Raw genomic sequence first — 26,973 nt, 5'->3', positions numbered from 1 at the left:
ACAGCTCACATCTTTAAAATGAAGGCCAGCAGGAGGGATACCTACTTTCTCCTGCTTCCGGGGACCCCTCTGATATCTGCCCCCGACAGCGTCCTGCCTCTCTATACCTTTAATACAAATGCCAACAGGAGGGATGTCTACTCTCTCCGGCAGGCAGGCTTGCTTGTTCAAAATGGTGGGCCTTCCCCTTCCTATGGGAGAGGCCTTAGGCGCCTGGACCAATCAGAACCTTAGGCCCCACCCCAGTGCATCCCAGGATGCACTGGGGGAGGGGCCTAAGATTTCCATGGTAACTATAAATAGTCCCTCAGCTTATTGTGCACAGCACATGAGGCTGAACTTTGGAAGGGGAGATGGAGTCTTTCAGAACAGTCTTTTAGTTATGTGGGGTAACTTGGTCATACTGTCTGTCCTGCTGTCTGAACATTAACAATCAGGATATGCAGAATGCTTCCGGTTCAGTTACATTTCAAATTAAATGAAAGAGAAAGTAACTTCTTTTGGAATGAGTACCATACAATCTGAAAGTCACGAGTTTAACACTGACTTGTTACATGGATGACCCTTTGTCATGGGATTTTGTTGTCTCTTTCTACAGGCCAAGGATATTTTTTGTGATTACCAGACAGGGGTTTTAGAGAACTCACCTAAAATGGTGTTGCTCTTCCATCTGATTGAAGAAAGTGTGAAAGTTGGGGACAAGATTCTAGTTTTCAGGTAAGAGACCATACAGTATCCTTCATGAACAACAAAGATGGCATTTTTCATCCTTTCTAAAGACGTCTCTTCCCATTTTCCTCTCTAGATAATCTTACTTTATGCCTTGACCCTTGAGACAGAATTTGCAAATATTTGCATAGGCTAGAAACAAATAATTAGAGAATGCTGAGTTTCATATTAAAAATCACCACCCAAGAAAAGAGTGTGTCGCCCCATTTCCAGAAATATATACCAGAACTATGAAAGGTAAAAAGCAGAGCAAGCAAAATAGGTTCAAGGTCTTTAGGTCTATAAAAATCATGACTAGGATGAAACAGGTAAATGCTACTACTACTACTACTAGGAATCATTTCTATAGGGCTACTAAATGTACGCAGCACTACATGTGCAGGCATTTTCCCTTTCCCTAGCGGGCTCACAAGCTAGGTTTTTATACCTGGGGCAAAAGAGAGCTAAGTGGCTTGCCCAGAGTCAAAGGAACAGCAATGATAATTGAACCCAGTTCCCCAGGGTCTCAGTCCATTAGGCTACTACTCCACAGTGGGAATGGTTGGTTGGTTTATTTTTCCAAATAGTTCTAGACCAGGGGTGGGCAACTCCGGTCCTCGAGGGCCGGAGTCCAGTCGGGTTTTCAGGATTTCCCCACTGAATATGCATTGAAAGCACTGCCTGCAAATAGATCTCCTGCATATTCAGTGGGGAAATCCTGAAAACCCGACTGGATTCCGGCCCTCGAGGACCGGAGTTGCCCACCCCTGATCTAGACTATAGGTCACACTATGAAAGTACTACTTTAGATAGCATATTTAAACTAAATTGGAGAAGGTATTTTTCACTTGGGCCCTCTTTTACTAAGTTGTGCTAACCGATTGTTAGTCTATGGACGTGTTAGCGTTTAGCCCGCACTAATCAATTCGCGCACCTTAGTAAAAGAGGGAGGGGTTAGTGTACAACTAAGTTGTGGAGCTACTGCAAAGCATTTAGCACAAACAAATACATGAAGGAAAAGTCCATAAACTATTTAGTCATGTAGCCATCACTTATTTCTGGTTGTTGCTGTGAACAATAAGGAATGGATCTACTCCTTGGATCCTGCCAAATACATTTGACCTTGAGCGGCCACTATCTTAAACAGGATGATTGACTTTTTGATCTAACTTTTTTTTTTTCAAATTCTTTATTCATTTTTCCATCTTACATCAAGTGTACAATAATACATCAATTGAATCGTACAGATCACTCAAAATTATTTTCTATTATCTTCCTAAATACATAAATTAAGCCCCTCCCCCACCCTCCCTTTCCTCAAATATTGTAAATCAAGCATATCATACATGTGTTATATTCAAAAATGTTGATTAAAACCAATAATATAACTATATATCCTCCCTTTCCCAATATTATAATTATACTTTTAGTGTAAAAAGGTGTCTAATCATTACAATATGTTATCAATGGCCCCCAAATCTTTTTAAAATTATTATAATTCCCTTTTTTGTATAGCAATTGTTTTTTCCATTTTGTATATATGGTACAATGAATTCCACCAGAAAGTAAAATGAAGTCTGGTGTAATTTTTCCAGTTTCTGGTGATATGTTGAATGGCAACTCCTGTCATTATTCATAAAAGTTTGTTATTGTTTGATGAAATTTGACTTTTTATTCTCATGGACGTTCCAAATAGAATTTGATCTAACTTAAAATGATACATTTAAAGTTCTTATATTTTTTAAGTGGTTCATGGTTTTCTCTTTTGCAGCCAGAGCCTTTCCACATTGTCTGTCATTGAAGAATTTCTGGCAAAGAGACCAATGCCATCTCCTCCTTGTACAGAGAAACAGGATGGCCAGACATGGGTTCGAAATGTGAGCTATTACAGTAAGTTCAGTATTAGCTCTAATCCTCGAGCATTGTGCCAAAGGACCATCAGCCCATAACACTTAACTTTTATCCCTCAATTAATTCTTCTGTATAAATCAGAATGTCGTCAACTTGTTGTGTAGCTGAGTTCTTCAGCAAACTGAGAGTTACTCAAGCTTTGCTAATATGTTTCGTCGAAGCTTTATCGAGGATCCCCCCCTAGAATCAAATAAAACAGTGTGTCGGTGTTAAATTCCTCACCGCTATTTTTCAAAATCACCCCATTAACTGCTTAAGATCAAAAACCTCACGCTGCACTTACACAGAGACATCGCCTTCATCCCCGTCATCCGACTCCCAAACCTTCACCAGAGTAAGATGGTGGCGGTGTACTGCCGGCTCATTAATATTGAAACAGTAAATCGTATTTGAATATTAATGAGCCGGCAGTACACTGCCACCATCTTACTCTGGTGAAGGTTTGGGAGTTGGATGACGGCGATGTCTCTGTGTAAGTGCAGCGTGAGTTTTTGATCTTAAGCAGTTAATGGGGTGATTTTGAAAAATAGCGGTGAGGAATTTAATACTGACACACTTTTTTATTTGATTCTAGGGGGGATCCTCGATAAAGCTTCGACGAAACATATTGGATCCAGCCCTCCCCGGTCACATCCATTAAGCTAAGTTTAAAGCATTGCGCTAATTTAAACTTAAGGGTAGAAATGAAGAATTGATTAAATTGATGTAATAAGATTGAAGATATTGGATTTAAGTTAAAAAGAAATAATGAGTGATTACCTGGCCGGTGAGGAAAAGAGTTTTGTTTCTGAGGCCATATAAAACTAACTCTAATTTAGGTATGAAGTATTAAACTGTTGATATTGTTCCACCATTAGTGTGGTAATAACAGTTCACTTGGTGATATTGCTGAAGTTTTGAAATTTAAGATTTATCTCCAAGTTATAATACTTTATGAGACGTTACCATCTTGAGCTAGAACAGACATATTCATTGTGCATATCCTAAAACAGTGTTTTTCAACCTTTTTACACCTATGGACCGGCAGAAATAAAAGAATTGTTCTGTGGACTGGCAGTTGAAGAACACTGGGCTAAGTTGTGGGCCAGACCCCGCCCATCTCTACCCAATCTTCACCCCAGACCCCGCCCCCATAATAGTACTAATTGCACCTTGCACATCCCGTGCCTCATCTGGAAGCCTTCCCTCTGACGTTGCAACATCAGAGAGAAGGCTTCCGGTTCAGGCGCAGGATGCCCATAGGAGCCAATGCCTGTGGCTTTGTGCATGAATCAGTGAGGAAGAGGAAGCTGGCTCAAAGATAACACTGCATCGATTGCACCGTGGACCGGCAGTTGAAGAACACTGTTTTGGGCCTGATGCACGTGCTGGCCTTGTGGACCGGCAGGAAATTTCTGTGGACCGGCACTGGTCCATGGACTGGTGGTTGACTGGCTAGCTATATCCCAGGGACTGGGCTGAAGACGCCTGATATAGAGACACGACAGTTTCTAGATTCCTGGCTAAAGATAAGAAGATAGCAGCAACTCGTATAGGTTCCTTCCTTTTGCAGGTACCAACATAATTCTAAGTTTGATTGATTGAAGGTATTCTGTGGTTTCAGGAATAGAGATTCTTGCTTTTATTTCTTTCATAGGGCTTGATGGCAGCACCTCAGCTTCTGAAAGAGAACGGTTAATTAACCAATTTAATGACCCCAGCAACAACCTTGTCTGGCTCTTTGTGCTCTCCACTCGGTGAGTGTCCAAACACCATGACCATGTGACACAGGAGGTGGCTAGAAAGTGAAAAGTAAAGCATATTTGTCAATGCATACGAGTTGTGGGGTACTGAAGAGACTATAAGAAGCTCTTTACAGGAAGGAAAATACGTTCTGGCAATTTTAGGCATGAACTTTATAATTCTTTCAAGAACAATTGGATGACACTTCATATCAACCTGTTCAGATGACATGGAGTCAGTCTTTGATCCTTAACTCAAGACCTCTGATTGAAGTATCATTTGCTTTGAGGTTACTCTTCATATATCATTTTGGATGATTAGGTTTACCTCCTTGCTTTGCTAGGAGGAAATTAAAAGTACCACAGGTAAGGGAGACTTCAAAGATTTTCTCTACGTTCTCTAAAATGGTGCGTGGTCTTCATCTTAAAGCGTATGGGGACAGACTTAAAGATACTTTAGAGCAGTGGTCTCAAACTCAGCCTGTCAGGTACTATTTTGAGGCCCTTGGTATGTTTATCATAACAAAAGTAAAAGAAAACAGTTTCTTGATCATGATGTATAAACTATAAAGAATTTTACCTCATGCAAAATTGTCGTTTTTTTAATAAGACATTAACTATTTTTTCTGAGGCCCTCCAAGTACCTACAAATCCCAAAATGTGACCCTGCAAAGGGTTTGAGTTTGAGACCACTGCATTCGAGGGATTTGGCCCACTGAAGTCTGTTTGGTTTCTACCCATAGTTACACTTAGCATATGCCCTTGATCAAATTCTCCAGTCACCCAATCAAAAAATTCAATCAGATTCTTCTGGCACGATTTATCTTTTGTAAAACCATGTTGCCTCGGATCCTGTAACCCATTTGATTCTAGGAATTTCACTATCCTTTCTTTCAGCAACGCTTCCATTATTTTTCCAATAACCGAAGTAAGGATTACTGGCCTGTAGTTTCCCGCTTCTTCTCTGCAACCACTTTTGTTAATAGGGACCACATTCGCTATTCTCTAATCCCCAGGAACCACTCCTGTCTCCAAAGATTTGTTGAACAAGTCTTTAATAGGACCCGCCAGAACCTCTCTGAGTTCCCTCAGTATCCTGGGATGGATCCCGTCCGGTCCCATCGCTTTGTCCTCCTTCAATTTTTCAAGTTATTTATGAAACTTTCTTCCGTGAATGACACAGTATCTACTCCATTCTCCCCCGTGTCTTTCTCAGTAACAGATTATGGACTTTTCCTCCAGGAACTTGTCCAAACCTTTCTTAAAACCAGCTGTGCTATCTGCTCTTACCACATCCTCTGGCAATGCATTTGAGATCTTAACTATTCTCTGAGTGAAAATTTTTTTCCTCCAATAGGTTTTAAAAGTATTTCCCTGTGACTTTGAGGGTCCCCTAGTCTTTGTAATTTTTGATGTAGTGAAAAATCGTTCCACTTGTACCCGTTCTACTCTACTCAGGATTTTGTAGACTTCAATCATATTTCCCCTCAGCCATCAGTGTGTCTCAAACTTTTTTTTTTTTTTAGCTGTCACACTAAACGGAGCAAATGTTTTTCATGGCACATTATAATTGAAATTATAAAATTGCAAGACCAACAAAAAAATTAAATTTGAGAGTTATTTATTTAAAGTTCTTTAAGCTCTGTATGGGTAATTGTAACAGCGGTGAAACTAAAATAGAGAGAATAGAATTGCTAATCTATGCAATGGATGTGCTTGTTTTTGAGTGTAAATTAACTCAAAATGCGGCTCGATAGTCGACAAGCAAACATGCATTTCATGATCTACCATCTGCAGTTCTCTTTTTTTTTCAATCTAATTTGTCAGAGCTGGAAATCCAAGTTTGCAAAGATAAGAAGATCGAAACAGTAACAAAACCTTGACTGCTTTGCTGCTCAAGTTAGAATTACTACTGCATAAAAAATAAAACTAAAATTACTTGCTGTTAGTTTTCAAGGACCAACCACATCAAAGAATGATGCTTGTTTGCACAATTGTATCCTTACCCACACATGCTCATAACATTGACAGACTCTTGTGTACACAACATACATGTCATTTATTCTAGTATATGCTTATGAAGGGAATTTATAAAAATAAAGTAAAATTTTGGAATCTCTCATAGCACACCCACAATCTCTTAGGGCAGAGATCTCAAAGTCCCTCCTCCAGGGCCGCAATCCAGTCGGGTTTTCAGGATTTCCCCAATGAATATGCATTGAAAGCAGTGCATGCAAATAGATCTCATGCAGATTCATTGGGGAAATCCTGAAAACCCGACTGGATTGCGGCCCTCGAGGAGGGGCTTGCGACCCCTGTCTTAGGGGCACACAGTTTGAAAGAAACGGTATTACATGATCACCACCCCTTTAATTCATTCTCCTATTTAATTAAATCATATGAACTGCTTGCTTGATTAGTTTCTATTTTTACAAATTCAAAGGGTAGAGAAAACCTTTGAAAGTAAATATTCAGAATAAAGTTATCTGGATATTCAACAAACAAATGGATAAGTCTTGCTGCTGAATATACTTGGATAAAGTTAGTATGTGTCTCATACCTAGCTAAGTTTGATAAGAAAGCATTGACTATCAGTGCTGGCCTGTTCATCTGTAACCATGCCTCAAACTCTGCCTCTGCATAATTGGATACATTTTGGGCTCCTTTTAGCAAGCTGCGCGTGACGTTTCATCACGCGCTGGCCAAAAAACTACCGCCTGCTCAAGGGAGGCGGTTAGCAGCTAGTGTGGCTTGATAAAAGGAGCCCTTTGTCTGGCTAGCAAACTGTAAATAGTCAGTGGGGAAGAGAACATTGAAAAGGAAAGATTTGTCCAAATAACTCCTGGACAAATCTACCTAACATCATTCTGGTGATTAATTTTATTTTTTGTTTAAACTAAGAGCCGGGTGCCTAGGCGTTAATCTGATTGGAGCGAATCGTGTGGTGGTATTTGACGCTTCCTGGAACCCATGCCACGATGCGCAAGCTGTTTGCCGCGTGTATCGCTATGGACAAAAGAAGCAGTGCCACATCTATAGGCTGGTGTCTGACTATACTCTCGAGAAGAAAATTTATGACCGTCAGATCTCCAAACAAGGGATGTCAGGTAAGAAGGTGACTCTGTTATAAGCCAAAATACCGCGGTAAGGTTGACTTTTGCAATGAAACGAACAGACCATGTTTCGCAGTGTTATTATAAATTGCATTGATTGACAGTTGAGGAAAGAATGATTTTCAAACTAGGCTGTTTGTTTTAAGGCCTAGCTATCTCTTTGATTCTTTCAAATTCGTCAATAGGAAACATTTACGTATAGTACACCTCATAAGAACATAAGCAGTGCCTCCGCCGGGTCAGACCACAGGTCCATCCCGCCCAGCAGTCCGCTCCCGCGGCGGCCCAAACAGGTCACGACCTGTCTGTATCATCAGAAGGGGCTCCCTTGCCACCTTGGTTTCTCATTTAAGTCCTGTCTTCCTATCGAAGTCCTAACCCTCCGGTCTTGTACCTGCACGACCTGGTTTGGTTTCTATACTCATTACCTGGTTAGCTTTCTATACTTGTGTTACATCCCAGCTCTTCCCTCAGTAACCCACGATCCCTTTATCCCTCAGGAATCCGTCCAAACCCTGTTTGAATCCCTGTACCGTACTCTGCCTGATCACTTCCTCCGGTAGCGCATTCCAAGTGTCCACGGCCCTTTGGGTGAAAAAAAACTTCCTTGCATTTGTTTTGAACCTATCTCCCTTCAGTTTCTCCGAATGCCCCCTCGTACTTGTTGTCCCCTTCAGTCTGAAGAATCTGTCCCTATCCACCCTCTCTATGCCCCTCATGATCTTGAAGGTCTCTATCATATCTCCCCTGAGCCTCCTTTTTTCCAGAGAGAAGAGCCCCAGCCTATCCAACCTCCTTGGTAAAATGTTGGCATTTCAGGCAGCTTTATGGGGAAAAGAAATTGTGGTTTTTTGTTTTTTTAAAAAATCTTTATTCATTTTCAAAAATTACAACAAGCGTACAACAATCATTCATAAATATCTTAATTAATCACTTGACATTCTTATTTATAATATTCCAAATAGATAATTATATAAGAAGTCCACCCCTCCCACCCATTTACTAATAAATAACAATTATCAATTATTATCCTTCATAATCCCCCCCTTATCTTGTCCAACATTTAGGTGTTTAAGATGTCTGATCATCAGAATAAATCGTCAATGGCCCCCAAATCTTTTTAAACTTATTATAATTGCCTTGTTGTAGAGCAAATACCCTTTCCATTTTATAAATATGACACACTGAATTCCACCAAAAAGTATAATTCAATTTAGTATAAGAAATTGGTATTCATATATCATTTCTCACATCTTATTCACCTTTAGAAGAATGTTGAAAACATATCTTTTTGGTAAACATCATGATTAATTCACTGTATTTATTACATTTCATCTTTTAGATAATTGTTGGAAATATAATCTCTGGTAAACTTTGATTGTGATCTAATACATTGTTAGTAATTCTTGACTTGTAAACCGCATTGAACCGTGAGGTCGTTGCTGTATATAAGAATCTATGTAATGTAATGTCTTAAGGCAGGGGTAGGGAACTCCGGTCCTCGAGAGCCGTATTCCAGTTGGGTTTTCAGGATTTCTGCACTGCTTTCAATGCATATTCATTGGGGAAATCCTGAAAACCAACTGGAATACGGCTCTCGGGGACCGGAGTTCCCTACCCTTGTCTTAAGATATTCTTACTGTAGAGCCAAATATGGGTATTCTCATTTTAGATTATTCAGTGATTACACTTAGGCTGGGTTTAGAAGGGGTTGCAGAAAAGAATAGTTCTATGAGTTGGAGAATGAAAGCTTCTATACCACTGCTAATGACTGGAGTCAATTCAGAGCGGTTTGCATGAGCATCTGTAATAATAATAATAACTTTATTCTTCTATACCGCCAATAATCGTGTGACTTCTAGGCGGTTTACATTTGAAGAGAGCTGGACAATCAGCGAGTTACAATAGGGTAATTCCATGTCAACTGGTCTAGTTTCAAGGAGGGTCTCCACTTGACATCTTCTGCAGATACAAAAAAGGGGCCCAAATAAAGGGGCCCCTAACTCTGGACCTAATTGAGACCATGCCCCAAAACTTTGGATATCTTCATTAGACGTCCCAGCATATTCCCTGAAAAAATTTCATCAATTTCTGAAATGGTCAAATGGGGAGCTCTGGGCCACTTGACATGGAATGACCCAATATGCAGATAGTCAGTGAAATTATAGTATGTAGAATCTTGAAATACAGCGAAATACAATATACAGTTTGTTTAGTATTTTCAGAGGAGACATTTTAGAAATAGGAGCTAATTACAAACTACAGTTTGTTAAGAAGTTCAGAGGGGCTTTGGATAGAAATAGAAAAGAAAAGGATTAGCAGAGTTACTGTTTAGGTGATATATCTGTCGAATAAGGCAGTTTTTATGGCTTTTCTAAAAACGTTGTAGGTCAGTCTAGCTCCATTAATGTAGTTGTCAAGCCAGTGTCGTCGTTTGTTTGCTTGGTGCATAAAGGCTCTTTCCAGAAAGGTTTTGTATTTAATGCCGGTAATGCTTGGATATGCAAATAGATTGCAGTTTCTGGTTTGTCTTATGGGCATCATGGTATAGTACATTTACATATCCTTTACTTTTAGTCTTTCTTTTGACCGAGTATACAGTCTGGGTATGCTGTATCGAATCTGTTTGCCCTAAATATACAATTCATCTTACATATTTGTGCCATATGTATATAGGCATAGTATAACGACCTAGGTTGATGCATGGTAACACCAGTACAACAGCTCATGTAAAAATAGTTCTGCATTGTTACACCACTACAGAAGTCAGGCTTTGTGATACCATTGTATAAGCTCAGATTTGACTGTTCAGTCAGTAGTAGCAGTATATAAGCTTTGAATAAACAATAATACAGCTGGGAGAACTCCTGTGGCGTCCCACAGGGCTCCCCCCTGTCTCCCACCCTGTTCAATGTCTACCTCGCCTCCCTAGGAAATCTTCTGCAAAACCTCAAGCTCAAATTTTTTATCTACGCTGATGACATCACTATAGTCATCCCGCTAACCAGTTTCACATCAGAGCTCCTTACCTCCCTTTCAAGCATACTCAATCAGATAGAACACTGGATGTTAACATACAGACTAAAACTAAACCCGGATAAAACAAAATTCTTCCTAGCAACCCCCAAAGATAAAATCAAATACACCACAATTCAAGTAAAAGGATCCGTTTTCCCCCTTGAACAAAACCTAAAAATACTGGGCGTCACACTAGACATACATCTATCCCTTGACAAACACACGGACAATACTGTCAGAAAAAGTATCTCGGTGCTCTGGAAACTCCGCACCATAAAAAAATACTTTGACGACACTTCATTCCGCCTGCTAGTACAATCCTCCATCCTTAGCATATTGGACTACTGCAATATCATTTACTTGAGCTCCACAAAAAAAAACCATCAGGAGACTCAAAATGATCCAGAACACTGCTGTCCGCCTCATATTCGGCCTGAAAAAATGGGAACACATCACCCCTTTCTACCACAAACTCCCATTGGCTGCCATTAGAATCCAGAGTCCTATTCAAATTCGCCTGCTTCTGCTATAAAACAGTATTTGGTTTATCCCCAAGCTACATCATCCCTCACTTCGCCCTGAATCACAACACCAAGGACTCCCGCAGAATCCAACTCTTCGCCTACCCCTCCCTAAAACTTTGCCACTCTAAAAAATTCCTCGACAAAACCCTCGCCTTCCAAGCCACTAAGCTAAACCCATGGTTATCCCAAATGGCCCTCAAGGCCCCCAACTACCTCGGCTTTAGAAAACTACTCAAAACCCGCCTCTTCCAAGACCAGGATCCTAACGCCCCTTCCTAACTAAACATCCCTCTCCCCTCTACATCCTTCCCTCACCCCCCCTGGCAACTTTGATCATTTTGATATTGAACCACTTGTAACCCCGCTCAATTGATGTAAACCACTTGTAACCTTGTTTAATTGATGTGAACCGCCTAGAACTCTTCCGGGTATGGCGGTATACAAAAATAAAGTTGTTATTATTATTATTATTATTATACATTCATTCTATGTATATTATTTGTTTTGTTTATTTATCCCTCACCCTTATCCAGGGCGAGTAACACCTTTACATACAAAATAATGCATACAAATCACATCAACACAGACATTACTATAAAACAAATTACACACTTACATACAGCATATAAAATTACAAAGTAACATATAAGTCGCTTCAACGAGAAACATTATAACCAATAAAACAGACCAGATCATGGAATACATCCGTGACCAGCACTCTGCACTCAACAGTCACCACTCTTCCTCCCTCAGCTCAGACCTTATATTTCATCTGACAGAACAAGTGTCGTTTCAGTACTTTCTTAAAGTTCTGTGAATTCTGCTGCTGCCAAATATATTCTGGAAGGTTCTTCCATTCCCTGGGGCCGATGCAATGGAAAACACTATTCCTGGATGAAGAGAGCCTCAAGTCCTACACAGATGGAACAGACAGATCAAAATGATCAGTTGACCAAAGCAGTCAAGTCGACTCAAGTGGCAAGATACTCTGGACCAGGTGTTTAGGAGCCAACTTCTCTAGGCATATGAAGACATTCACCAGAAGCTTATAACGTATCCTGTCCCTTACCTTCAGCCAATACAACCTTATGAAGTATTCCATCACATGCTCACGTCTTCCTAATTTAAACAGGGTTCGTACTATCGAATTCTGGGCCACCTGTATCGCATACAAAACTGACTGGTACTCCCAAGAACACCAGACTACAATAATCGAAAACAGATAATACCATCGACTGCAACACTATCTTAATGATGAAGCCGCCAGATAAAGCCTGAGTCCATTCACTAACCGAAGATTGAAATATACCTTCTGAACCACTGCTAGCACCTGCCCTCTCAGGGTAAGCCCTGAGTCCACAAGCACACCGAGATACTTCACCTCCCGTCTCACCAACACTTTCTCCCCTAGTAACTCAACTGCCTTCAGGACAATAGTGGCCAGAGTGCTCGCAACATACAACACCTGCATCTTCTGAATACTAAGTTTCAACCTATTGTGGTCCATCCAGTGTTTTATCTGTACATTTACTCTACATCACCGCGTCAACCGAGTGAGGACCAACAGAAACTGCCTTTGTGGGTCTCCAGCCAGGTCGGGCCCTGGAAAAACCCAGGGCTGCCCCAAAGGCTACTCCCCACTTGGAACATGACAGGATGAACTCAGGAATAATAAAAAGAAAGTTGAGTATATGATATGTATATGTAGAGCAGGGTTGCCATCCGAGGGTCATCAAGGAACTGAAAGGGACTATAGCTGAACTGCTTCAACTAATAGTCAATCTGTCGATCAAATCGAGAAAGATTCCGGAAGACTGGAAGGTGGCGAATGTTACGCCGATCTTCAAAAAGGTTTGAGGGGAGATCCGGAAAACTACAGACTGGTGAGGCTGACTTCGGTACCGGGAAAGATGGTAGAGGCGCTGATAAAGGACCGCATCATTGATCACCTTGATGGACACGATCTGATGAAGACCAGCCAGCATGGTTTCAGCAAAGGCAGATCTTGTTTGATGAACTTGCTGCACTTCTTCGAGGGAATAAACAGGCAGATAGACCAGGGCGACCCAGTCAATATTGTATATCTGGATTGTTAGAAGGCGTTCGACAAGGTTCCACATGAACGATTACTTTGGAAAATTGCGAGCCATGGAATCGAGGGTGAAATACTCACGTGGATTAAAAACTGGCTGGAGCATAGGAAACAGAGAGTGGGGGTAAATGGACAATACTCGGACTGGAAGAGCGTCACCAGTAGGGTCCGCAGGGCTCGGTGCTTGGACCCGCGCTCTTCAACATCTTTATAAACGATCTGGACATTGGTACAACGAGTGAGGTGATTAAATTTGCGGATGATACAAAGTAATTCAGAGTAGTGAAGACACAGGGGGATTGCGAAGATCTGCAAAGTGACATAATCAAGCTCAAGGAATGGGCATTGACATGGCAAATGAGGTTCAACGTGGATAAGTGTAAAGTGATATATGTCGGTAACAAAAATCTCATGCACGAATATAGGATGCCCGGGGCAGTACTTGGAGAGACCTCCCAGGAAAGGGACTTGGGAGTTCTGATCGACAAGCCGATGAAGCCGTCCGCACAATATGCGGCGGTGATGAAAAGGGCAAACAGAATGCTAGGAATGATAAAGAAAGGGATCACAAACAGATTGGAGAAGGTTATCATGCCGCTGTACCGGGCCATGGTGCTCCCTCACCTGGAGTACTGCGTCTAGCACTGGTCACCATACATGAAGAAGGACACAGTACTACTCGAAAGGGTCCAGTGAAGAGCGACTAAAATGATTAAAGGGCTGGAGAAGTTGCCGTACAGTGAGAGATTGGAGAAACTGGGCCTCTTCTCCCTTGAAAAGAGGAGACTGAGAGGGGACATGATCGAAACATTCAAAATACTGAAGGGAATAGACTTAGCAGATAAAGACAGACTGTTCACCCTCTCCAAGGTAGAGAGAATGAGAGGGGATAGATTCCGTACAAACGTAAGGAAGTTCTTCTTCACCCAGAGAGGGTAGAAAACTGGAACGCTCTTTCGGAGTCTGTTATAGGGGAAAACACCCTCCAGGGATTCAAGACAAAGTTGGGACAAGTTCCTGCTAAACTGGAACGTACGCAGGTGAGGCTGGACTCATTTAGATCACTTGTCTTTGACCTGGGGGCCGCCGCGTGAGCGGACTGCTGGGCACGATGGACCACTGGTCTGACCCAGGAACGGCAATTCTTATGTTCTTATGACACCACGTGGAATAAATGATTAGATAGGAAAATGCCAGGATCTAGCACAGTACCCAAACTATGAACTTGAACTTTGGCTACCAGAGTAGTACCTTCCCAATTAAGGTATGGACAGGTAAGTCCATACCTTAAAGTATCTCTGTGCACCCATAATAATTGTTTTAGAAGAATTAACTGCAATTTATTGAGTCATCCAATCTTTTATTTCTATCAGACACATCCTTAGTTTTTCCAATTGCCTGTGACAACCCAGACCCAGTAGAACATACAACTGGGTGTCGTTTGCAAAGCAACTTCAATTGATCTAACATCTAGATTAAAGAGCAGTGGTGACAACAACGCCTCTTGAGGAACCCTATATTTCAACTTTTTTAGGTTTTGACAATTTGAAATATGTCTCTAATTCAAAAAACAATTTAAACCACAGCAATGCAATACCACTAATACCAATCCCACTCAGTCTAGATAGCAAAATGGTAAGATCGAGGGTGTCAAAAGTGGCACTCAAATCTAACAATACAAGTATTGATAACAAATATAGATAAGTTAATGTAAATACACATTCTCCCATCTTCTGTCTTTGTATGTGTGTCCACATAAATCACTCTTTTACTCCATTTTCCTCTTGTTTTGCTGTTTTTCTTTCTTGCTATACCATTCAGATCGTGTAGTAGATGACTTAAACCCTGTACTGAACTTTACAAGGCGAGAGGTGGAGAATCTCCTGCATTTTGTGGAAGAGGAGCCAAATGCAGCCCTACAGGTGCCAAATATAAAGAAATCTATGGAGCCTGTCATTCAGGTGGCCTGCTTAAAATACTCTCATCTTATCACCAAGGTAAGAGGCAGGTAGTTGATTGTCCCAGATCTTGACATATTTTCTTTGACTCTAGGAGCCAGGCCAAAGCTTAGCTGAAAACTTTTGACTATCATAGGGGTCCTTAACTCAGTCCTCAGGACTCACCCAGCCAGTCAAATTTTCAGGACACTTACAATTAATAATGCATGAGATACATTTGCATGCTCTGCCTTCATTGTATACAAATCTATCTCATGCATCATAGGCATTTTGAAAAACCAGACTGGCATGATGCATCCCAAGGACTGGAGTGAGAAACCCTGCTCTATGGCTCCTAATGAAACTGAAGTGTGGAGGACAGGAAGTTGAAGTAATCCATACCAAGGTCGGTCATAGCTAGTGTGACCATATGGCTCCAGAAAAAAGGGGACGGATTGAGACATCCGGGTTTTACTTCCATTGAAAGCAACCAAGATGTCTCAATCTGTTCTTCTTACTTCCATTGCTTTCAATGGAAGTAAAACCCGGATGTCTCAATCCGTCCCCTTTTTTCTGGAGCCATATGGTCACACTAGTCATAGCTCCTTTAGGGCCTAACTTATTAATATTATTTTTCTATTCTGAGTTTGTAGAAAATAAAGGTTAGTATATTAGGTCTTTAATATGGCATTGCAAAGTCCTGGCAGAAGCCAGCAGATCCCCTCCTACAATCATGCTGTTAGTGGCATGTCTCAGCCTCCATCCTCCCTTCCCCCCTTTCCACTCTACCCTATAGCTGCATCTAAAAGAATTGCTTCTTTATTTCACCCATCACTGTGGCCAACAATCCCACCAGAATCTTCCACTTTCATTCTCCAGCACTGTCCTCAAGTTTCTCACGCTCATCCCTTCACCCTATCCCCAACCAATCTTTTTCTAACCCTTCCCCCAGTATTACTAGATAGTAGACTACTGTCTTCCACTGTGTGTTTTTATCCACAGGAGCCTTTCCAGCATGAGTCACTTTTGATTGACCGCAAAGAACATAAACTGACCAAGGCAGAAAAGAAAGCAGCCAAGAGGAGCTATGAAGAGGAGAAGCGTGCCTCGGTCCCATATACACGGCCCTCCTATGCACAGTACTACCCTGCAACTGAGCAGGGACTGAATAGCATCCCTGCCTTCAGCCACAGAAACTGGTGAGTGGCCCTGCCTTGCATCAGGAGGTATGAAAAGGACTGACACCAACTGAATAAAATGCACACTTGCATGGCAGAGCTGGCCTTCAGTCCATGTCATTAGAAAGGCAGAAATGGCTAAAACTGTATTTGAACTGGAGATGGGACATTGCAAAAATGAAACTTTCCACTCAAGCAGATGCAAATATGAAGCGGGCAAGAAGGCCATATATTTTTTTGGCTCAGCAGTTTCTTCTTTTTAGGGCTTCCGTTTCATTTTAAGCAGGCTTCTACACATATTAAGCTATAGTTCCACATGTCTTTGTGTCTAGTGATCCTGAATGCTGGAGTTTTGTATCTCAACTTGCAAGTTGCTTGCAGAAAACTGTCAGTCATGTTTTCAACTCCACTTCCTCCTAGGGAGCTACTCCTGCCCCCTCTAGTTTGTTTTCGCAAGCAAGTTGCTTAGAAGTGCTTCTGATATGCTCTGGTTTTATTGTTTTCAGTTTTCATTTGGATACTTGGTGCTCAGAGGTTCCCGCTTGTTGGGACCTCTGCTTGGGAAAAGAGACAGACCCACACGGCAGGGATCTGTTGCTAGCAGGATCAGCCCTTGGGTACACCAAGCTGGCCAGCCTGCTTTTGTATTTTTTGAGCTCAGGGGCCTTCCCTGTGTAGCTGTTCGTATCCCTGATTTACTCAGGAGCTCAGCCAGGACTAACAGTGGGCTGGATGCGTGGTTCCCCCCCCCCCCCTGTTGCTGCGCAGTTTTCCAGGGGTTGAAGCTCTGTCCAACCTCTGGTCTTCTGGTTGGAGCCAGAAGATCAGGTTTATCCAGCGAATCTGTGAAGCAGATATCTTCTCTTTTTATTCCAGCTGAAATCTTATGCTGAAGCAGGCAGGTACCATATGGTACTGAGTAAGGCTATGTAGCCTAAGGAGGAAATTGTGTGTATGTGTGTGGGGTACTCAAAAGTTGAATTTAAAGGTTTTGACCATATAGCCTAGGTCCCCCACCTCTAAAACCCCTTTCCCTGTGATTTTATTTCCTTCTGGGAGGTCACCATGGACTACTTTAGGCACAATTTTTCTGCCAGTGGCCATCTTGGATTTTAAATAATCTTTTTTTTCTGTAGCCTCCGTCTGTCTCAGAACACATTGTTTTTGCTTAAAATCGACAGAGTGGATTCCTCAGGCCTTTTTACCCCTATTTCATGCCACTTTGAACTGGATGGCTGGCCAAGGAGCATCCATGTCCCACATGCGAAAGAGCTTGTGGGGAAGGACGTGAGCCTCAGGCTCAGCCTCCTCTGAGTCCTCCAGAGCTGGGGATCTGTAGTAGGTACATTTCCAGGGGAAGAGACCTTTTCCAGGATTCTCCAACAATGTATTGGTCAAGTGCCAGTCGCATGGATGCCGTGGAGCCCAGGAGTACATAAGAATAGCCTTCCTGGGTCAGATCAGTGGTCCATCTAGCCCAGTAGCTGACCTCACGGTAACCAGTCCAGGCAAAAACTCATAAAGAAGCAACATTCCATGCTACCAATCCAGGGCAAGCAGTGGCGCCCCTCATGTCTATCTCAATAACAGACTATGGACTTTTCCTCCAGGAAATTGTCCAAACATTTCTTAATTTCAAATCATTTTTATTGTAAGTGAAACACAGCAATTAGTAATCACAGCACTCCAAACCTTTCTTAAAGCCAACTACATTAATAATAATAATAATAACTTTATTCACAATCTTGCGACTTCTAGGCGGTTTACAATCAAGAGTGCTGGACATTCAGCGAAATACAATAAGTAGATATTCAGAGGAAATACAGAGATCAGAGACCTCAGGAGGCAATAGTATAGAAATACAATTTGCTGAGCGAAAATGTAATATGTACATTTTAGTAGGTAATGTCCGACAGGACCTGTTGGGGATAAATAGCAACGTAAAGTTACGATAAGATGAAGATAACAGATTATATTTATAACAGTGCTGTAAGTTCAGGTGGAATAGGGAGGGGGGAGGGAGAGGTAGAGCGGGTCAATTGTTTAGATATTTCTGGAACAGGTATGTTTTTAAGCGTTTTCTGAATTCCCCATATGTAGTGGGCGAAAGCAGTTGGTCTAGGTCTTTGCCCCATAGGACTGCTTGGTGAGAGAGAAGGTGTTCGTGGTGTTTTTTCATTTTGTAGCCTCTAACTGGAGGGGAAATGAGTTTTGGGTGTGTGTTTCTCTTGAGTTTGCTATTAGAAAATGCGAAAAGGTCCATTATGTTCTTGGGGGTCAGGCCGTATAGTACTTTGAAGCAGAGGCAGGCAAATTTAAACCTTACTCGGGCTTCCGTTAGTAGCCAGTGCAGCTGCCGATAGTAGGGTGTCACGTGGTCGAATTTCTTCAGCCCGAAGATAAGTCTGACCGCAGCATATTGCATTATTTGGAGACGTCTCATATTCTTTTGTGAGATTGCTAGATAGGCGATGTTGCAGTAGTCAAGCTGACTCAGTATGAGGGATTGCACTAGGATTCTGAATGTTGACGTATCGAAGTATGATTCAATGATTCTGAGTTTCCAGAGAGTAAGGAAACTTTTTCTGAATAGGGAATCCACTTGTTCCTTCATTGTTAGGCATTGGTCTAGAATAACACCTAGTATTTTCATGGTGGGCTGAATAGGGTAGTTGAGTTTATTGATGCATAGTGAGGTTTTATTGTCAAGCGGGTGAGGTGAGGCAACGAAGAATTTCGTTTTTTCTGGGTTGAGCTTGAGCTTGAAATCTGTCATTCATTGTTCCATCTCATTTATTGCATCGGATGCCTTGGGAATGGTTTCCGAGATGGAGTTGGTGAATGGGATGATGATCGTAAAGTCATCTGCGTAGCTGAATAGTTTTATTCCTAGTTGGGTTAGTTTCACACCTAATGAGGACATGTAGATATTGAAAAGCAGTGGGGAAAGCGGTGATCCTTGTGGCACTCCGGATGAGTTGCTCCAGGTGTCGGAGTGTTCGTTGTTAAAGCATACCTGGTAAGAACGGGATGTGAGGAAGCCATGAAACCAGTTTAGTACCTCAGCTCTGATACCAATGGCGTCTAAGCATTGCATCATTTTCTCATGGTCTACCAAGTCGAATGCAGAGCTCATGTCGAATTGCATGATCAGGGCGTTGAGGCCCTTACTAAATAATAGGCGCAGATAGTCTAGGATGGCAGCGATTACTGTCTCCATACTGAATAGGGTTCTAAAGCCGGATTGAGTTTCATGCAGGAGAGAGAATTGATTAAGGTAGTCCATTAGTTGGGTGTGTACTAGTCCTTCCATGATTTTTACAATGAATGGGATAGATGCTATTGGTCTGTAGTTTGTTATTAGCGCTGAGGATTCTTTTCTATTTTTTGGGATGGGGTTATTATTATGTGGCCGTTGTTAGTGAGGAAAGTCCCATTCTTTAGCACTCTCCAGACCAGTAGAGGTTAACTTTACGAATGGGTATATATCTAATCATGACCAGCAGGTGGAGACTGAAAACAAAACTTTGGGACAGTATATACTATCCTCCCTTCTCTATTTCCCTCAGTCTTCTTTCAGTCTCCAGCAGGTGTTGAGTGATCTGTACCCATCTCTCTTGGTAGGGCTGTTGGAATTTGTTTAGGGGTTTATTGTCCCTGTTTTTGGCCGGACGGAGCTTGGTCGGGCCCTGTTTGGGGGTTCGTCCGACCTCGGGGGTGTCAAACCCGGCGGGTCACGAGCGGGGTCCCTCCCCCCACTTCCTCCACCTCCCCACATTTTTTTAGAGGAGCCTCAGCAGTAAGCCTTGCCCCCTAAATCAAGCAAGGCATATTGCTTCGAGAGCCTGTGGAGTCTGTTCTGTAAAAAAAAAAAAAAAAAAAAAATCCTGAGGTAGTGCTGGTCTGGAGGGTTGTTTCCCTTTAAGAAAACTGTATTTTACTGTATTTTTTCATGTAACCAGCACTTTTTTATAGCTAGGTCGCGTATGGAGCAATTGTGCCCTTCTCCGGGGGAGTAGGCCACAATTTTAGTCCAGCCGCGAGGCACTCGCGGCCGGCCTGAACTCGGCGGTTTGGGTCGGTGAGGTGGTGGAGCTCCGTCGGCAGCGGCTGCAGGCGCCCAGAGCTCCCCGCCGATGGTGCCTCGCGAGTCGGCTTGGAGCAGTGGGGAAGCCCGGTCTTCCACAACCGCCCACGGAGGGATTCCCCGAAGGATTCCCTCTCAGCTGATTTTTTGACAGCTGATGCCGACTTGCCTGTCTTAGCGGCTGAGACTGTTCAGTCTTCTCATCCGCTAAAGGCCATGGAGGGAGCATTTTTGGCGGGAACTTCGCCATTTTCTTTGTCTGGCCCCTCCATTTTGTCTGCAACCTCAGGTGACCTTCCCCCTGTATGGCGAACACAGGGGCAGGTTTCAGCATGGACCCCTGCTGGGGCAGGGAGTCCCTGGGGACCCCCAGGGGTTTTTTGCCCCCAATTTAATTTCTTTCTTTGTGCGGACTTTTGGGGGTCCCACGTGCACCTGGGGGGTTTCGGGGGGGGGTTTCCCTCCGCGCCCCCTATGGCTTTGCCTCCCTCTTTTCGTTTGGCGTCCCCTCTTCCTCCTCCCTCATCCAAGCGCCCGCGGGGGGGCTTGGATTGCGAATTGGTGGGCGGAGGAGCGTGTTGGCCTGGTTGAGGACCTGGCTGCTTTGGCGGGCTTCCAGGATCCTCTAGAGGGGACGCCTGTTGGCAGCGGGGCGGCGGGTTTCCCGTCTTCCAGAGCAGATGCGTCCGTGGTGCGCTTTTTTATTCAGAGGGATGAGCTTTTAGACCTGTGTAGCAGGTCTCCTTGGTGCTGCATTTTTGCAGTGGCGCCGCCGGAGACCCCGCGTATGGGGGCCCCTCTGCTTCAGGGGGTCTGTCCTGGTTCCCGCTCTTTTCCTGTGCGTCAGGATTTGCGGGATTTTGTGTTGGCGCAGTGGCCTATGGGCGCAGCTTCGTTTGGTGTGCGCCTTGGCTCTTGGGTATCCCGTCCCGGAGGGAGGTAGGGCTACCTTAATTTCGCCAATGGGGAACGCGGTGGTCTCGGCACTTCCTAAGCGGCATACCGTGCCTGTTATGGACGGTTCTGCTCTTAGGGTCTCGGAGGCGCGTGCGTTAGAGACACTTCTTAAGTATGATTTTGATGTCTCTGCCTTTGGGGTCCAGGCGGCTGTTTGTGGGGAGCTAGTCGCTCGCGCCGTGTTTCGGTGGGCTGAGCGTGTCCTGGATCGGGAGTCTGATGACTGGTCTCTAGTGGATCAGGAGGTAGCGAAGATTGCGATGGCTGCCTCGTTCCTCTCAGATGCTCTTTATGACTTGGTGCGGATTTCGGCTAAGTCTATGGCATGGCCGCGCGGCGTATTTTGTGGCTGCGCGCTTGGGCGGCGGATTCTGCATCCAAAGCTAAGTTTACTAAAGTTCCCTTTAGGGGGTCTTTTTGTTTGGAGAGGAATTAGATGAGTTGATTCAGACTCTGACGGACTCGGAGGTGCCCCGTCTGCCTGAGGACCGTGCCCGCCCTGCGTCTAGGTGTGGGGCTGCCCGGGGGCGTTTGCGGGAATTTCGCAAGTATCGCCCGGGGCGTGGGGCTGCTTCTTTCCCGGCTCAGGGTTTTTCCCGGGGTCGGTTCTTCCAGCGCATGCAGCCCTTTCGGGGGGCCCGTCGGGGGGCAGGGAATCCCTCCGCCGGTTCCCCCGCTTCCCGTCCTGCGCAATGACTCCTTGCCGGCGCCCCCTTTGGTTCCGGTGGGGGCCCGGCTGCGCAAATTTTTCCCCAAATGGGCCGAGATCGCGTCCGATCAGTGGGTCCTTGAGGTGGTGCGGGACGGTTACGCTCTGGAGTTTACCCGCTCTCTGCCGGACCTTTTCCTCGCTTCTCCATGTCAGACTCCATGGAAGACGCAGGCTTTTCGTCAGACCCTTCAGCGTTTGCTAGATCTCGAGGCAGTGGTGCCGGTGTCCCCTACGGAGTGGGGCACCGGCAGGTACTCCATTTACTTTGTGGTGGCCATAAAGGAGGGGACCTTTCGGCCCATCCTGGATTTGAAAGGGGTCAACAGAGCTCTCCAGATTCCGTCTTTCCGCATGGAAACGCTGCGGTCGGTCATTCTGGCGGTTCAGCCGGGGGAGTTTCTTACGTCTCTCGATCTGACGGAGGCCTACTTGCAGGTTCCAATTCGGGCCTCTCATCAGCACTTCCTTCGCTTTGCGATCTTGGGGCGGCACTTTCAGTTCTGTGCGCTTCCCTTTGGTCTGGCCACGGCTCCTCGGACGTTCACCACGGTAATGGTGGTCGTCGCGGCAGCCTTGCGGTCGGTGGGCATCCTGGTTCACCCCTACCTGGACGACTGGTTGATTCGGGCAAAGTCGTTGCAGGAGAGCTCCCGGGTTACGGCTCGGGTGGTGGAATTTCTCCGGTCGCTGGGCTGGGTGGTCAACCTTTCCAAGAGTCGGTTGGTCCCGGCTCAGCGTCTGGAGTGCCTTGGGGTTATGTTCGACACCTCCTTGGGGAAGGTCTTCCTTCCAGAGGCCCGGGTGAGCAAATTGCAATCTCAGATTCGCCTGCTTTTGGCGTCCCGGGGTCCTCGGGCGCGAGATTTCCTCCAAGTCCTGGGGTCAATGGCTGCGTCCCTGGACGTGGTGAGGTGGACGCGGGCCCACATGCGTCCTCTTCAGTATGCTCTGCTCCGGAGGTGGTCTCCCCGGAGGCAAGATTTGGATGTTCCGGTTCCCCTACGAGGCTTGGCGCGCTGCAGTCTGCGCTGGTGGCTCCGGACCCCTCACCTGGTTCAGGGGGTGGGTCTGGATCTCCCGCAGTGGACGGTGCTCCTTACGGATGCGAGTCTCCTCGGTTGGGGGGCTCAGTTTATGGGCCACTCAGCTCGGGGCACCTGGTCCGCGGAGGAGGCCTCCTGGTCGATCAACGTGTTGGAGACCAGAGCGGTCAGGCTGGCGCTGTTAGCTTTCCACTTCCTTTTCCTGGGCAAGTCGGTCAGAGTCCTGTCGGACAATGCCACGGCGGTGGCTTATGTCAATCGTCAGGGGGGCACCAAGAGCACTCCTGTGGCGCAGGAGGCGGCTCGGCTCATGGTTTGGGCGGAGTCCCATCTTCTGGACCTCTCGGCTTCTCATATAGCCGGGGTAGAAAATGTTCAGGCAGACTTCCTCAGTCGTCACTTCCTGGATCCAGGAGAGTGGTTTCTCGGCGCCGGAGCGTTTCGGTTGATAGTGCAAGATTGGGGGCAGCCCCTGATGGACCTGATGGCCACGAGTGGCAACGCCAAAGTGCCCCGCTTCTTCAGTCGTCGCAGGGAAGGGCTGGCCGAGGGTCTGGATGCTCTGGTCCAGCCGTGGCCAACGGAGGGGCTGTTGTATGTGTTCCCTCCTTGGCCGCTGGTGGGCAGAGTGCTTCTTCGCATTGTTCACCATCCGGGTTTGGTGGTGCTGGTGGCACCGGATTGGCCTCGACGTCCGTGGTATGCGGATCTGGTGAGGCACCTGGTGGCGGTTCCTCTTCCTCTGCCTCTCTCGGACGACCTTCTGATGCAGGGTCCCATTCCCATGTTCGACCCGTCTCCCTTCTGTCTTACAGCGTGGCTCTTGAAAGGGGTCGCCTTAGCAAGAAGGGATATTCAGACAAGGTGATCGCTACACTGTTGGGGTCCCGGAGGCTTTCTACCTCTCGGGCTTATGTGCGTCTCTTTGAGGAATGGTGTCGGGCGCGGGGAGTGACCTCTTTTCGCGCTTCTCTGCCTAGAGTTCTTGCAGGATGGCCTGGATAGAGGCCTGGCTTGGTCTTCTCTCCGGGTTCATCTTGCGGCCCTGTCGGCCTTTCGAGGGTTGGTGTCAGGTCAGCGTTTATCGGCTCTTCCTGATGGGATTCGGTTTCTGCGGGCGGCCAAGTTGCTTAGGCCTCCCCTACGGCCCTCGGTTCCCTCTTGGGATCTTAATCTGGTTCTCTCTGTTTTGGTGCGCCCGCCTTTCGAGCCCTTGGACGACTGTTCTTTGAAGGACCTTACTTTGAAGGCGGTCTTTTTGGTGGCCATTACTTCTGCTAGGCGTGTTTCTGAGCTGCAGGCTTTCTCTTGTAGGGCTCCCTTCTTGGAGTTTTCTAGGGAGCGGGTCGTCTTGCGGCCTGTTCCTTCCTTTCTGCCGAAGGTTGTTTCTCCTTTTCATGTCAATCAATCGGTGGTTCTCCCGGTCTTGGGTGGTCGGGAGGGCTCTTCTGAGCAACGGCAGCTGCGCAAGTTGGATGTCGGTCGGGTCCTTCGCTCTTATGTGCAGCGGACCCAGGAATTCCGGAAGTCCGATCATCTCTTTGTCCTCCTGGCTGGTCCTCGTCGGGGAGCTGGCGCTTCTAAGGCTACTATTGCGCGCTGGATCAAGGAGACGATTGCTTCCGCTTATCTTCTGAAACAGCAGCCTGTTCCGGAGTTTCTCAAGGCTCATTCCACTCGGGGTCAGGCGGCTTCTTGGGCTGAGTCGTCGCTCGTGCCTCCGGTGGATATTTGTAAGGCTGCGGTTTGGTCCTCCTTGCATTCATTTGTTAGACATTATCGGGTAGATGTTCAGGCGCGTCGGGACGCGGTGTTCGGTGAGCGTGTTCTGGTATCGGCCCTTCGGGGGTCCCGCCCGTGAGAGGGACTGCTTTGGTACGTCCCATTCGTAAAGTTAACCTCTACTGGTCTGGAGAGTGCTAAAGAAGGAGAAATTAGGTTCTTACCTGCTAATTTACTTTCTTTTAGCTTCTCCAGACCAGTAGAGGTCCCCACCCTGTCTGTTGTTGTTGTTGTTGTTGGGGCTGTTTTCGCGGGCAGTTTTTGTTTTTTGCTGCGGGTTCTAGTATTTTTCTAGGGCCGGGGAGAATTAAAGAACAGCGGCTGTGGCTCGGCTGGCTTAGCTGGCGAGCTGTGGGGACATTTTCCTTCGGGTATTTCTCCTCTGCATTTTCCAACAGCATTTGGGTATGTTATTTGTTACTCCTGTTCGGAGTATTGTTTTCTTCCTGTTTTCCAGTTCTTGGTTCTGCTTGGCTATTCGGCAGACTGAGGGAAATAGAGAAGGGAGGATAGTATATACTGTCCCAAAGTTTTGTTTTCAGTCTCCACCTGCTGGTCATGATTAGATATATACCCATTCGTAAAGTTAACCTCTACTGGTCTGGAGAAGCTAAAAGAAAGTAAATTAGCAGGTAAGAACCTAATTTCTCCTTTTTTTAGGTTGTGGGTTAGGTAGTATAATAAGAGATATTTTGAATTCTGGTGGTGCCGCTTTCATAATCTCCGGAGGGCACGTATCTAGGATGCAGTGAGATTTAGAGTATTTGTTGTAGAGTTTGGTGTAGGTATTCCATTCTGGATCTAGAAAGGAACTCCAGATCATGTCTGTAGGTATTTCATTGTCATGTGAGTTAGCTATTTGGTAATTGCTGGGGATGATTGTTACATCGTTATTGCTTATACAGTTATTTTTTAGGTTTTTAATTTTGGAATCAAAATATAGAGCTAGGTCCTACGCGGTGGGTAACTTCATGTTGTGCTCAGGTGTGGTGTAGCGGGTGGTGTCAAATAGGTTTGTGACTATGTTGAATAACTCTTTTGTATTGATTCCTTGTGAACCTTTGCATGATAAGTTAATTTTGGTGGAGTAGGAAGCTTTGCATTTGTCTTTTATCAGTTGTTTGTAGGTTTTTATGTAGGCTCTCTTCTTTAGCACCTCTCCAGACCTGCACAGTTCACTGATGGTAATAGCTCACCATGGCCAGCAGGTGGTGACTGAGACAAAACTTTTGACTGTAATACAAGCAGCTGTGCTTCCCCATAATATAACCAATGTGTTCTCAGTCTCCAGCAGGTGTGGTAAGCTGTTGCCAGTCTTACCTTGGTTAGTGTAGGGCTGTTGGAAGTTGTTTAGTGGTCTTCTGGTGCTGGACTGAGCTTTGGGGGTGTCACACTCGATGGGTCACAAGTTGAGTCTCCATTTCCTCCACCTTCCCAAAAGCCTTGCTACTGATACCGGCAAAGCATATAGCTTAGAGAGCCAGTGGAGTCTATTCTGATAAAAAAAAAAAATCCTGAGGCAGTGCTGATTCGAAGGGAATCCTCTATTCATTGTACTTGTATTTTTATTCTTAACCGGCACCTTTCTTTTAGCTATGGAAAAAGTGTTCATTGTGCTCCAGACGCTTGGTCGATGACCATTCCCCCAGGTCGAGAGTCTGCCGACTGAGAAAGTCGGACTACACATTTTCAACTCCTGCCATGTGCACAGCTGCGAGAGCCTGCAAGTGAGCTTCCGCCCAACGGAAGAGCTGAGCTTCTAGGCACAATGGGAAGCTTCTGGTGCCTCTTTGCCTGTTAACATATGCTACTGCTGTCATATTGTCTGGGAAAACTCTGACTGCCTTGCCTTCCAGAGACTTCTTAGTTCGGTGGTGGGGGGCCTCCACAAATGGATCTGATGGTCTTGGCGGTGAACGCCAAGATGCCTTGCTTTTACTTCCACATATACGAACTCAGAAGTGAAGGATTGGATGCATTGGACCAACCATGGCCGAAGAACGAGCTCTTGTACATGTTTCCCCTGTAGCTCATGCTCGGTCAGGTCATTCACAGGATCACAATCCATCCTACTAGTGGCACCCAATTGGTCTCGCAGTCCATGGTATGCAGACCTAGAATGTCTCTGGAGGGACAAAGGCCTCAGACTGTAGGTCCAAATAGATCTTCTCACTCAGGAACTGGTTCCTA

The 26,973-nt window shown here is 45.2% G+C and overlaps 1 protein-coding gene across 2 annotated transcripts in view; it reads left to right on the top strand.

Moving 5' to 3' along the window:
- RAD54L2 (RAD54 like 2) overlaps positions 1–26,973 on the top strand; it is a 159,134-nt gene that overhangs the window by 111,412 nt on the left and 20,749 nt on the right. For both annotated transcript variants that reach the window (XM_033926393.1, XM_033926392.1), the window contains exons 13-18: positions 599–717; positions 2,480–2,598; positions 4,256–4,355; positions 7,242–7,447; positions 14,909–15,084; positions 16,027–16,223. In XM_033926393.1, coding sequence (XP_033782284.1) covers positions 599–717; positions 2,480–2,598; positions 4,256–4,355; positions 7,242–7,447; positions 14,909–15,084; positions 16,027–16,223 — 917 coding nt within the window. The remainder of the gene's footprint in view (positions 1–598; positions 718–2,479; positions 2,599–4,255; positions 4,356–7,241; positions 7,448–14,908; positions 15,085–16,026; positions 16,224–26,973) is intronic.

Source organism: Geotrypetes seraphini, chromosome 17, assembly GCF_902459505.1.
Source record: "Geotrypetes seraphini chromosome 17, aGeoSer1.1, whole genome shotgun sequence".
Taxonomy (NCBI): Eukaryota; Metazoa; Chordata; class Amphibia; order Gymnophiona; family Dermophiidae; genus Geotrypetes; species Geotrypetes seraphini.
The sequence above is the reverse complement of the archived record's forward strand: the minus strand, read 5'-3'. Positions and strand labels throughout refer to the sequence as shown.